General features: G+C 50.4%; 1 protein-coding gene across 5 annotated transcripts in view; it reads right to left on the bottom strand.

Moving 5' to 3' along the window:
* The window catches only part of HM13 (histocompatibility minor 13), a 39,798-nt gene extending 26,854 nt beyond the window's left edge, over positions 1–12,944 (bottom strand). For all 5 annotated transcript variants that reach the window (XR_007150742.1, XR_007150741.1, XM_047851815.1 and 2 more), the window contains exons 1-2: positions 12,669–12,944; positions 3,810–3,908 (exon numbers count right to left, since the gene is read on the bottom strand). Coding sequence is in view for 3 of the 5 variants with exons in the window: in XM_047851815.1 (XP_047707771.1) it covers positions 3,810–3,908; positions 12,669–12,851 (282 nt within the window). In the remaining 2 variants the exon portion in view is untranslated. The remainder of the gene's footprint in view (positions 1–3,809; positions 3,909–12,668) is intronic.
* Positions 12,945–13,567: the final 623 nt, after the last annotated feature.

Here is a 13,567-nt window from a genome sequence, read left to right on the forward strand (position 1 = left end):
CGTGCTTCCCTGGTGCTACAGACCTTGCCCCTGCGATGCTTCCCGGGACCGTCACTTCACATTTATCGATGTGATTGACTGGTGTCCACCTCCACCAATTAATATGAAGCTCCTCGAGGGCAGGGATGGGTCAGCTGTTTTTCTCACTCTGGGCCTTGTACATAGCAGGCACTCAATAAATGTTTGCAGAATGAATAGATAAGCAAAGTAGTGGCCTATGATGCGACTAGGAAAAGAAAAGGCCCCATGGACATATTCCATGGCATGTGGGCCGTGTCTTAGAAGATGCGGCATAACCTCTCGGCTGCGTTCCTTTCACGTGGGCCCTTGGCGAAACCTCTCTGGCTGCAACTCTGAGCTACCCAGTGGGTTGACTGTGCGGCCTGTGAATGGTGCACCAGATCTGGCTTTCTCTGTGCTTTAGCTGTTAGAAACTCAGAGCCACATGGGTTTCAGAGTCACTCTGACAAGAGTACAAGTCTTTCAAGTTTAGAGCCTGGGGTCAGGGTGTGGTCCTTACCCAAGGCTTTGTTTTCTCCTGTTTTAATTCTCTCCTTCACCCCAATTTCTTCCTTTACTTTTTTTCCTTACACTGTTGGGTATAATTTTTATAAGCTGCCTCGAATAATCAGTTTTGAATGAGGTAAGGAGAAGATAAATTTTAGGATATTGAAAAACGTTACAAACTCTCTCTGTCCCACCCGGCGGGAGAGGAGGAAAGGGGCTGAGGGCTACCACCGTTTGGCAAACCACTCCACAAGCTGCCAGCCCAGAGTTTGGTGAGAATCCGCTGGCTGTGTTGTCCAGCTGCCTCTCAGAAATCTCAGTATGGACCCTCTAGAGACGTGGGCAAGAGGTATGCTGTGTCCTCTGCCACAGGGTAGGCTGGGGCTTACCTACCTGGAGAGGGGGACAGGCTGAGCATCCAGTACTTTAAAGAAAAATGCCCATGCCTTCTGCTGCCAGAAATTTCTCTCAGAGGGAACCTGGCTGAAGGAAAGAATCCTAAGTAGTAAAAACGTTAGAAGGTCTTGAGGCAAGGGCCTGGGTATGTATCCCTGGCACTCAGCACGGCAGAGACTTGAGAATTATCTGCCAAAAGCCAAGTTGGGGGCAATGGGCTGGAGGTAGAGACAGCCACAGAGCGCTCTCAAAAGTATAGGCGCTGGGGCGCCTGAGTGGTTCAGTCGGTTAGGCGTCCGACTTCGGCTCAGGTCACGATCTCACGGTTTGTGAGTTCGAGCCCCGTGTCAGGCTCTGGGCTGACAGCTCGGAGCCTGGAGCCTGCTTCGGGTTCTGTGTCTCCCTCTGTCTGCCCCTCTGCTGATTGGACTCTGTCTGTTGCATTGTCTCAAAAATAAAATAAGAACATTAAAAAAAAAAAAAAAAAAAGAAGTATAGAGGGGAGAGAAAACATACAGGGAGATGTACCACACAGTTCTAAGTAGGGAAGCTAGACTCTCGACACACACAGATATACTAACACCATACATTTTATAAGAAGACACACATCTGAGGACATAAAGCAAACGCATCAGAGCAGGTGCTGCTCGTGGAGAGGGAGATGAGGTGGGAAATGGAGGCGGGCACTAGGGGTGAAGGGGAGCCTGGCACAGACGCATGATCGTGGGCTGTGAACCAAAGCAGGAATAAATTCAACTCTTCACCCGAGGTCCAGGAAAAAAAAAACATCAGTCAGTACCTAACGTTATTTGATGCACTCTTATTTTTAAGAGTAAAAACCGGGGTGGCCTCTTCTGTTTAAAGTGAGGGGGATGCTGGAGGTGAGCTGTGGGGAATCTGCTTGTGGGGGTATCCTGAAACCGTTAAGAAGTGCAGTTCTGATCCAACAACGAGGGAGCGATGGAACAGCAAACCAGCGTTAAAAATTATGTTTCTGGGGCGCCTAGGTGGCGCAGTCGGTTAAGCGTCCGACTTCAGCCAGGTCACGATCTCGCGGTCCGTGAGTTCGAGCCCCGCGTCGGGCTCTGGGCTGATGGCTCAGAGCCTGGAGCCTGTTTCCGTTTCTGTGTCTCCCTCTCTCTCTGCCCCTCGCCCGTTCATGCTCTGTCTCTCTCTGTCCCAAAAATAAATAAACGTTAAAAAAAAAAAATTATGTTTCTGACTCACTCACAGACTGGGAAAGAATTCGGATACTGCTCCATGCAGGTGAAAGTACAGGGGAGTCAGCATACTCCTAACTGTTAGAGGCAATGTAAATGAGCGCAGTCTTTTCGGAGGGATCTGGCACTATCTATTCAAATGACAAGCGGAGGTGGTATGTGACCTGCTTCTCCCGCTGCAGATACACTTGAGAATACGGGCCGGGCCAAAATACTGTGCGTGATGTTCACACGGCCCTGCGGTGATAGCCCAGCATTAGATATCCCTCGGGGCCACCTCTGTAAAATACAACCACAAGCAGCTGCTAAAAAGAATGAGGTAGATGTGACTTTTGCTGATACAAAAATATCTCCGTGGTAAGAACCCTTTATCTGACACAGATCTATGCTTCTAAATTTTCGCATAAACGTAGATCTATGCGTATGACTCACAAGACGCTACGCTAGGGAGAAGCTTACGGCTCACTGACACCTTCCCTTAGACTGAAAACAGTGTTTTAAGTGTATTTTTAAAATGTAAATTAGGGGCGCCCGGGTGGCTCAGTCGGTTAAGCGCCTGACTTCGGCTCAGGTCACAATCTCCCAGTCTGTGAGTTCGAGCCCCGCGTGGGGCTCTGTGCTGACAGCTCAGAGCCTGGAGCCTGCTTTGGATTCTGTGTCTCCCTCTTTCTCTGCCCCTCCTGCACTGTTCTCTCGCTCTCAAAAATAAAAACATTTAAAAATGAAAACATGTCTTAAATGTAAATTAAAAGTCCTTCTTGAGGAACTTTCAGTGACCAGGACAAAAGCGCGTGTGACGCAGCACTACCGCAAAACCAAAAGACACACCGCTTCGGTTACAAGAGGACGATTAATTACGTTAAAAGCGTGCGTGTTAAAAGCCTGGAAGGAGACCTGCCCAAATGTTAACAGCGATCGTCACCTCTGCGTATTCTTCCCCCTCTTGATATCTTCCCCTCCCTTTAAGTTTTCCGCAGATACCACTGCTTTCACAGTCGTGGTATATTACGTGCTGCGTTAAAAAAAAACATGGAAGCGTAAGAAGAGTTTGAGGTCACGTGAGCGAATGCCCATGACGTCATTAGTGGGGAGGGAAAGCAGCAGCTACGCAAGTGAGTACGCCAGCCGCGCGGCCACAGCGACGGACAACCACGCACCGGGAAGACAGAACAAGGACACACCTCCAAAGGGAATCTGTGATTGTCTCTGGTGGTGGGGTTTTGGATGACTGCTGTTTTCCCCTTTTTACTTTTCTGTGTTTTCCAGGTTTTCAACACTGAGCCTGTGTAACTTTTATTGGGAAAATAAACCTCGGTAAATTAAAAAAAAAAAAAAAAAAAAAAGAAAGAAAAAAAAAAAGAAAAAGAAGGCAATTAGTAGGGCAGAGGCGTGGCGGAGACACAAGCTACACACCCCGTCCCAGCATGAACACGACAGTGCAACCAAAACAGCGTCGTGAAAGCAAAACACAAGAGCTACGTGGAGAAGAGAAATAAAGACCATGGGAATGAGTTCCAAACACCGTCAGTGGTTATCTCTATAGAGTCGGTCTAGGGGTGAATGATTAATGGCTTTCCCCCTGCTCTTTATTTTCTACAAATGAACATGCATGTCGCCTGTGATGGGAAAAACAAAACAAAATAAAGTTATCGAAACCAAATGACACACAGGTGGCAAAGGACTTACTTTGAAAAAGAGATAGAGCCCCAAAAGCGTGCAGCTGGCGATGATGGGGAACCGGGCGGCGTCCCGGCTGGTGATAGTCTCAGGCATGTCCGAGGCGTTCTGGAGCAGACAAGAAAGGTGGCTGTGAGCAGGGGTTGTGGTTCGGGCCTCCAAAGGCCACAGCTCATTCACCTCCTTCCCCTCCACGTCTTCCGGACCCAAGACTTGTCCGTGTGACAAAGACGGTCTGGAGCAAGATGGTCTACCCTGCCGTTTTGCCATTGGGGAGATCTGGACCCCGACAGGGACAGTCCAGGGAGGACACGGGGCACATGTGGCCCATCTGGGGAGAAGGGTGACAACGAGAGCAGTTCCAGCATATGATAACTGAGACAAAAAACCCTGGAAACTGGTAACACTAGAGTAGTCCTAGACCTCGTGAGAACTATTCCCAATTTCCTTCTGGATTAGCTCAACAGGATGAATTTTTTATCCAATAGGTATGAGTAGAAACAAATCAACAACAGCTGCGGACACCGTATGTGGGAAGACACCAACGTGCAAGAAGCAAATCTGGACAATACTTAAACTTAAGGAATCTGACTGGGAAAAGTGAATCTGGTAAGAGTCAAAGCCACAATTAAATCTACAATGGCAGATGCCATAGTTGGCGACAATGCGATTTGGGTGAAGAGATGACAGAGGATAAATGTTTACATGAAAAAAAACCCGAATGTAGTCAAAATAATGTCAGTACTTTAAAAATGGAAAAAAATGAAAGTAGAGCAACAGTGCAGCACAGGGACTGTATCAGCTTCATAGAATTCCTGCCAGAAAACGTTCTAATGAAAATCCACCAACGGTAGTAGAATTCTGGTTTAAATTTATAGTAAAAAGACACAGAGTCAACAGCTTTCAAGATCATCACGCTCTCCATGCCCTCTCTGCTAGGCAGGATCCTCAGTCCTCAAGGACCTGGCCAATGTCCCTGCCACCAACCTTTCCCAGATTTCCCACCACGCTAAGCCTACTCCCCCCAAGGCAATTCCTATTATATGTGTAATTCTATTTATAACCTAGCTACCTGAAGTCCTAGCAATGCCAGATGAGACTTCTGCCCATGTCAAAGTGAAGTTCTCTTGTCACGATGCCCGAGAGTCCACCATCACCACATCTGTCCTATGAGTAAGGTACCAGCACGCCTGGGACAAGGGATCATGTTCAGCCGTAGAGTCTCATTAATTTTTTGGCTCACAGCTGCCTCTTAAAAACCAACAGGACAAAACATGCTCAAGGGGAAGTTGCCCAGAGAGGGAAGATTTTGGCTCAGGCAGGCCTTCTGCTCAAGGATGGAAGGAAAGTTGCAGGAGGGGAAGGTGAGGGGGGCAGAGAGCAGCAAGCCCGTTAAATGGTTATGAGATGGAGATGGGGGGGCGGGGGAACGGGGATGCACATACACTGTAGGTTTCAGTATACACTGGTCCAGCCTTTTGAGGAAGACGACTTAGCAGTTGCATCAAATTGTAATTTGCACATGTCCAAGGACAGAGAAGGTTCCCAGAGCAGGAACCACCTAAAGCTCTTAATCGCAGGTATAAATGTTCACCCTCACTTTTTTAGTAAGAGAAACTTGAAATGAAGTACACAGAGATTCCATTTTTCATCTATCAGAATGGCAAAGGTCCCCATGCTGGCTAACAGGTGGAGCTGGTAAGGCCGTGGGGAAACAGGGCCTGACCCACGGTGCCTTCAGGAGGGTAAATCGGTCTTCCTGCAGAGAGCATGTTGGCAATATTTGTCAACACCATAAATGCGGATGCCTGGGTAGCTCAGTTGCTTGGTGGTTCAACTGTGGCTTAGGTCATGATCTCACAGTTCGTGAATTCGAGTCCCGCATCGGACTCTACACTGGCAGTGCTGAGCCTGCATGGGATTCTCTCTCTCTCTCAAAATAAATAAGTTAACTAAAAAAAAAACCAAAAAAAAACCAACAAATGCACATACCTTTGACCAAGCAATTCCACTGCTGGGAATTTTTCCTACAGATAAGTCACACATCTGCAAATGACGCATGTAAAGCATGGCCAAGATATGCAGTGCTCTATTAATAGCTTGCTGGGTGACTGTGGCAAGTCCTTGTTCTCTGAGCCTCAGCTTACCCATCTGTCAAACAGGAGCACAATCTCTAGCTTTATTTACCTCTAAAAGGGCCAAAAGACTTCAACGAAATGAGATGGGATGTGAAATAGCCTGGCAAACTGTAAAGTACCATGACTGTATGAGGAGCCATGATGGTCAGGGAGAGGTGAGTGGGAGGCACTTCACCAAACCCCAACACGCATGACTGAGGTGGGCTAGGCACCGGGCTGGGAGGGAGACCCTCGTCTCCGGAGCCCCCGGGGGCAGCTCTGTTGGGAGGTGGGGAGTGGGGCAGATGAGTGGTACTGACAGAGAGAGGCAGGGCTCTCTCCCTCCTTCTCCCCTGGCCCTAGGTTTCTGCTTTGGGCAGCAGTGTGCTAGGGGGTGCTTGGGAAAATTCCTCCACAAATCCAGAGTATGTCCCGTGTAGCAGGAGCTTAGGCACAAACATAAATTAGACAGCTGCTGATCTCAGAGTTCACAGGCAGGCGGGCCAAGACCCTGCTGTGTAAACAGAATATCACAATACAATGTGACACGTGACAAAGTAAGATGTATACCGGTGTGATACCCAGTACGAGTGCCACATGGTCGGAGAAGGTTCTGACGTCAGAAAGCCCAGCCCGACTTCCAGTTCTGCCTCTTCTCAGCTGTGAGACCCAGGAATGTCATTTTCTCTCTCAAAGCCTCGATTTGCTCATCCTGTATGAGCTTCAGGATTCTATGACTTTTGCATTGGAAATACTTAGTGTTGTGCCTTGAGCTATCACACAAGCTGTCTAGAGTCTCTGTAAGATGATGATGGTGATGGTGGTGGTGGTGGTGTAGAAGGGAATCACATGAAAGCAGGGCAAGGCCCTGAAGGTCAAGCGCAGGGTCTGGTATGGGGCAGGAGCGAGATAAATGCTGAATTGAGGAATCCGCTCTGTGTACAAGGTAGGGAACAAGGCAGAGGGAGCTGCAGGTGCAGAACACATGGGACTCTGGCCTCACCTACAAACCGGGGTTATGGCTCATTTCCACATATTCCTTTTAATTCGGCCCAGTGACCTGGGTGGGGAGAGGCTTAAAATTACTTGATAACAGGGGCGCCTGGGTGGCTCAGTCGGTTGGGCGTCCCACTTCAGCTCAGGTCACGATCTCGCGGTCTGGGAGTTCGAGCCCTGCGTCAGGCTCTGGGCTGATGGCTCAGAGCCTGGAGCCTGCTTCCGATTCTGTGTCTCCCTCTCTCTCTGCCCTTTCCCTGCTTGTGCTCGCTCTTGCTCTCTCTCTCTCTCTCTCTCTCTCAAAAATAAATAAACAGGGGCGCCTGGGTGGCGCAGTCGGTTAAGCGTTTGACTTCAGCCAGGTCACGATCTCGCGGTCCGTGAGTTCGAGCCCCGCGTCGGGCTCTGGGCTGATGGCTCAGAGCCTGGAGCCTGCTTCCGATTCTGTGTCTCCCTCTCTCTCTGCCCCTCCCCCATTCATGCTCTGTCTCTCTCTGTCCCAAAAATAAATAAACGTTAAAAAACATTAAAAAAAAAAATTACTTGATAACAAGCCAAGGTGGGACACATGCTCCACTATACAGAGGAACCTGGTCTCCTTGGTGGGTGACTGTGTAAATACCCATGCTGCAATGCTGGGTCTGAATGGGAGACTGGAAATGTGACAACAACAGTAATAAGCATAACATTTACAGACAGCTTTCTAGATGCCAAGCACTGTTCTAGGTGCTTTACATGATTTCAACTTCGCAAAAACTCTATGAAGCAGGTATTTTTAAGAGCTCCACTTTACAGATGAGGAAACAGGGGCTCAGGGAGGTGAAGCAACTTGCTTAAGGTCACACAGCTGGTGAGTGGTAGAGCTAGGATTCAAACTGAGGCAGTCTGGTTCTAGTGTGCCGACTCTTAGCTCCTACTTCCTAGATGACCTCTACCTTCCCTACCTGGAAATTCCTGCTGGAAAGCGGTGACGGGATGCTCAGGGGGCCTGTGGCAATAAAACAGTTGACCTTCACCATTACAAAAATACAAAAGGTTATGAGGATTCTCCATCAGTTCAATGTGGATTTTTAAGCCAGACGCTCTTGTGCAAACACAATAGCTCCCGAAACGCAAAACGTAATTAGAGAATATGTGTGTGGGGGGGAAGCTGACACAAATAGGAGAAATAAATTTAGCTTCCAGTGACATTCTGGACGTTCAGTTAGCAGGGCAGAAGCAAAAGTAGTGAGGGAAGACAGATGCCCAACCTCAAGTCATTGGCTCGGCCTGAGCTCTGGGAGTACTGCTTCCAGGCCATGCCCTAGAAATGATCTGGGATTTGTGGACCATTGCGTTCCTCTGACACCCCAGCTGGAGACCCCAGGGTCTCTTCTCCTTTCCACTACACTCACTCACTCACGTCACCACAACTCTGCTTCGTAGGCGTTTCTAGCACTACCCACTCCAATCCTGTGCCCCACTTGAGTCTTCACCACGACCACCTCACCAGCCTCCTTCCTGTCCTCTCTCCCGCCCATCACTGACCCCGCCAGGAGCGCTTTCTGAAGCCTGGGCTTGACTGTATCATATGCGTACCTGGCTCAGAAAGCCCTGGAGACTGGACTATCACACAGCCATCACCCAGGAATTGAGGTGCATTTACACCCCCACTGCTGGTGGGGGTGTAAAACTTATACAACCTCTATGGTGCAAATGTGGTAAAATCCATCTAAGTCAAACATGCACATAGCCTGTGACCCAGCAGATCAATGAAAAAAAAAAAATCATCCCACAAACACAGACAAGTGTGAAGTAACAAATGTATTAGATTAATTTCAGCATGGTTTGTAATAGCAAAAGACTGACACCCGTCTGAACGACCAGTGGAGGACTCTAAATCGCACTTGAGCACACATCAGAATTGCCAGGAGGGCTTGTGAAAACAGGCTGCCAGGCCCACCTTCGGTTCTAATTCAGAATCTGCATTTCTATTAAGTTCCCAGGTGATGCTGTCGCTGCTGGTCTAGGAAACCACATTTTGAAAACCAGTGCTCTAAACAAACTGTGGGACACAGGTAGGCTACTATGTAGCTGTTAAAGAACATGACCACTCCGTATGTACTGCCCTATTTGATCTCCAGCATATATTTGGTGAAAAGAGCAAGGTGCAAATAAGAGAGTACTTATAACAACATAGAAGTTATACAACAAAGACGGGGGAAAGCATATGCTTATTTATTTGTAAAGGCACGGAATTTGTTGGATGGACAGCTAAGAAACAGGTAAAGGGGGCTGCCTCTGGGGAGGGAAAATGGCTAGCGGGGGTGGGTGGGGGGTTTTCACCATGTGTCCCTCTGCGCCTTTGGAAATCTATGCCACGAGCATGCAGTACTCACCCTCCCCACCATAAAATGAGGCAGATCTGCATGTACTGACATAGAAAAATGACCAAGACATAGGGCTAAAGCAGGAAAAAAAAAAATCAAATTGCAGAGCAGTAAGTACTGTAAAATCCCACTGTTGTAAAAATAAACCTATGTACGTGTATACACATAGGCACACGCATAATACATTTGTATACACACAGGACAAGTTCTGGAAGATTACACACCAAACAGCTAAGTGGGTTCCTTTGAGGAGTGGCACTGAGGAGGTTCTTCCTTTATACTTCTGCGCGGCTTTACGAGCGCCAGTGTGTGGTCGCTTTGTTAACTATGAAGATGAACTGCTGTGTTGCCTTCAGGATGCTGTCGCCCAGGAAGGCTGCAGGCTGCCTGAGCATCTTCTTGTCACGGTCTCCCAGCCCCTGCCCCGGCTCACATCACAGTGCTCACTGCCTCCCTGAACACACTCCGCGGTGCCACGCCTCCCTCTCTCCTGTTCCGCCTGCTGAACTTGCGCCCATCCGTGTAAAGGCAGCTGTGCTCTCCCCTGGAAGGCATGTCAGGATTCGGTTTAGGCGGCTGCTCACACATCTGTTTCTCTATGGGGACTAAGCTCCGGGAGGGCAGGTCCTGGCCTTCGTTGTCCCAGCACCCCTGGTACCCAGCCCGGGGCCTGGCACACAGCAGGAGCCCAGTCCAGTTGGCTGAGGGGCTCCTCTGAGTTACAGGCCAAGAGCCTCTGAAGCAATCTGATCCCCAGCTATTGCCTGGGCTGGGATCTGCTCCCTTCTGGGAACACAGGTCTCTGACAGGGATGGGCACCCCTCTCAGGCTGCTCCTCCCATGGCTACTTCTTCCCAACACACTCCTGGATGCTCCACCTTCTTCTCCCCATGATTTCACAATTTGCTCTGCCTGTTATGGACAACTTGGCTCCCGGGAGAACTCTGTCCTCACATGCCCTCTCTCAGCTGGCTTTAAGGTCTAACACTGGTGGGAAATCAAAACTCCTGGGCCCCCACACTAACTTTTCTCTCTCCTTGCCACATGACCAGGGAAACATGAGTCAGGGTAGAAAAAGGGAGCTGTTTGGCTTGTTTTTTTTTTTTTTTTTTTTTTTTCCTCCCCTAGGCCCAAATGCCACTTGTGTGGGTCTTTGGAGGCACCTGGACTAGATATAGCAACACCTAGTTCTGTCCCTAATTGGCAGAGGGATCATGAGAAGTCATTTCTCTGACGCTCAGTTTCTTTCTCTGTACCGCAGGGAAAATAAAACTGGCTCCATCTGTCCTATTCAGTTGCTGGGAGAAGCAAAGATGGTGAAGGCTCTGTAACTCTCAGAATATCCTAGTTATCGGTGGTGGGTCTGGCTGCCTGCGATTTCATGCGGCTTTCTAACTCCCCTACCCTGCAGGAGACGGTGGTGGAGGTATTTAGAGGCTACGGTGGATCGAAAGCTCCCTTCTATGCACACCCTCTGTGCCTGCCACACCAGACCTTCCACCACCTCCTAAACTGCTTCATACAGCTCCTTACCTGGTTTCCTCTGCCTAGAATGTCTTCTAGCTGAAATTCTACTTCTGCATCAAGGCTCAAGCCCACCTCCAGCACAAAGCCTCTCTGCCCTGCCTCAGGTGTGCTCCAACTTTCTCCCTAAACTCTGCAGCACGACTGTACTGCAATCACATAACTAGTTATTCCTTCTCCATTCAGGCACCTAAAGCCCTTGGTGACAGAGCTCTGACCGATTCATTTTTGCAGCATGCCCCCCACAACAACAGTGGAGGTTCAGGAAATTCTGTTGTCAGTAACGTGTTTTCTTAAGAGATTAGTGATCCTTGTGGAGAAGACACCAAGGAGAATTACTCAGTTTTGGAAGCCCCTCAGATCAGCTCACGCCATGCCACCTTCACTTTCCTTTGTCCTGGTCTATTTCAGCACACCCCCCCCCCCCGCCCCCTGCCCCCCACAAGTGTCTGCCCAAAAGGCATGGCAGGGAGGCTGAAAGCCATCTGAACTCTGCTTAGAAGAGGCAGAATGGAAAGGCAGGCAAATGGGGCCACCTAAGCCCTGCCTGACTACTCCCCTTTGGGTTTGTCCACAGAAGGAGCTAACAGCAGGTCCTCTGTCTTGGGGAAGGAAGGTGCCAGCCCTCAAGTTGGGTAATGTTTTGAGAACCCAGGCTCGAGCAGTTTCCGAAGTGGCAGCTGCTTTGTGGACCTGCCCTCTTTGGGTAAGACAGCTTCCGCTTAGGTTCAATTTCAGGTTCGGGCCAGGGAGGAGTTACAGATCAGGAGGGGAGAGGGTGCCAGGAAGTGAGAAGCCACCGGTGTAATGGGCTGGAGAGAGCTTAATATAGGGAAGAAGGGTGAGGGGAGGGAGTCAGGGGGTGGAAGGTGCCAGGGTCCTCTTAGGTATCCAGTGGGACATATACTGAGGAAGGTCAGGAGTGGATCTGGCCTAGTCTCCTAAGAGAGGCCCATAGCGGCTTAGTTCCTCAGCAGGTAAGCCAAAGTTGGTGGAGGGACTGTTTTAGGAAGCACAGGAAGAAAAGCTACTTTGAGGTAGGGTCTGGGTTCAGCCCCGGACAGGTCCAAGGTAGGAGGTGTCTACCAGTCAGGAAGAGCAAACCAGCAAAAGAAGGGTCTATGCCTGGTAAAAAAGAGAAGTGCTATGGTGTCAGGCTCTGAGGGGCTGACAAACCCACTTCCAAGTGGTTTGAGAGGTGATGCAAAAAATTGGGGCCTCAGCTGCGGCTATATCCTTGGGTTAATTTTTTTGAGGCAGGGCAGGGGCCTGATCTGGGCGTTCTAGGAAAGCGCACTGCGGTTCACAGATTCCAGTTAGACAGGTGTCACAGCTTAGGGATGGACCTGGATCCTAGAACTTGCCCTAGAGTGGGTGAGGCAGAGTTCCTAACGGAGGAATGACAAGGGATTGTACCACCCAGTTGTCAGGACCAGCGCCCCATCAGGTACAGATTGGGGTTGACCCAGAGCCCAAGATGAGGTGTCCCATATGGGATGAGCAGCCAGAGCAGAGGGTGCGGCCGATCTTCCTGGGTCCAGTAGGCTCAGAACAATACATGCCCGAGTCGCATGTGAGGCTGACAGTGTTTGCAGCATGATGCGCGGAAAGGGAGGGATGTGTCAGGGTCCGATTGCGGGTAGAAGCCAGTCCCCTATCTGGGAAGGTGTCAGATCCCGGGACACCTAAGGCCAGCTCCCGGATGTGGTGGGGAAGCGGTGGTGATCCAAGCTGGGAAAGGTCAGTGTCCGGGGAGAGGTAGTGTCTGTCCCGTGTAGGGCGGGTGGGGGAAGGATCCGCGTCAGTCACGTCCCGGAGAGGAGGTGGAAAGCGCGCGCGGCTTTGCCTCCGACCCGACCTACCTTGCCGCGGGCGCAGCGCACGGAGCGAAGGGCGCCGAAGAAGATGGGCAGCAGCGCCATGAGCAGGAGGCTGCCGTAGGCCAGCGCGATGCCCTCGGGCGTGGAAGGCGGCCGCGCCGTGCCGTTGGCTGCGCCGCCCGCCTCGGCGCTGCCGTTGTGCGGGTCGCTGAGGGCCGAGTCCATGGCGACGCTGCGCTCGGGGTCCGACTCCAGCTCCGGCCGCCGCAGCAGAGACGCAGACAGGAAGACAGGCGCTGCAGGGAAAAGCCACGTTCCCTTAAAGAAACAGGAAGTGACGTGCCCCGCTTGCCGGCCCGCGCCGCGCACGCGTGCGCGTTCACGTCTCCCCGCCCGCGCGCCCTCTATTGGAAGCGGAGGGCCGGGCGACCAGTTGCTAAGCAACTCGCGAGTGGTCGGGAAAGGAACACTGGACCGCTGCGGTGGGCATCCATCCGGAGAGAGAAACCTGAGGACCCCATGCCCCGGTGCTCGCCGGCTTCCTTGATCCCAGGCTGTTCTGCTCCCTACAAGTCCTCATCCGAATAACTGAGAATTTGTTTATGCATGCATCATTCATCCAATATTGAATCTTTGCATCTCTCTTTAAGTATTTGAATATCCCGTTATATGCCAGACGCCGTCCTAGGCTCTGGGCACACAGGGAGAATACGGGCAAAAGTCCGTCCCTATACTCATGAGGGTTGTTGCATTTTTAGTGCAGTGGTAGGGGGAGGTGTTGGGAAGACAATAAATAAAATGAGCAAAATAAAATATGAAGCGTGTAGGATGTTAGTGTGTAGTTGCGTGTTCCATAGCATGTTAAGGGACATAAATAGTTCACAGATATCTCCCTCTCTAGGAATCTAGTGTACTTCTGCATATGGCTTGGGCGCTTCTGT

Source organism: Prionailurus viverrinus, chromosome A3 (genome assembly GCF_022837055.1).
Source record: "Prionailurus viverrinus isolate Anna chromosome A3, UM_Priviv_1.0, whole genome shotgun sequence".
Lineage (NCBI taxonomy): Eukaryota > Metazoa > Chordata > Mammalia > Carnivora > Felidae > Prionailurus > Prionailurus viverrinus.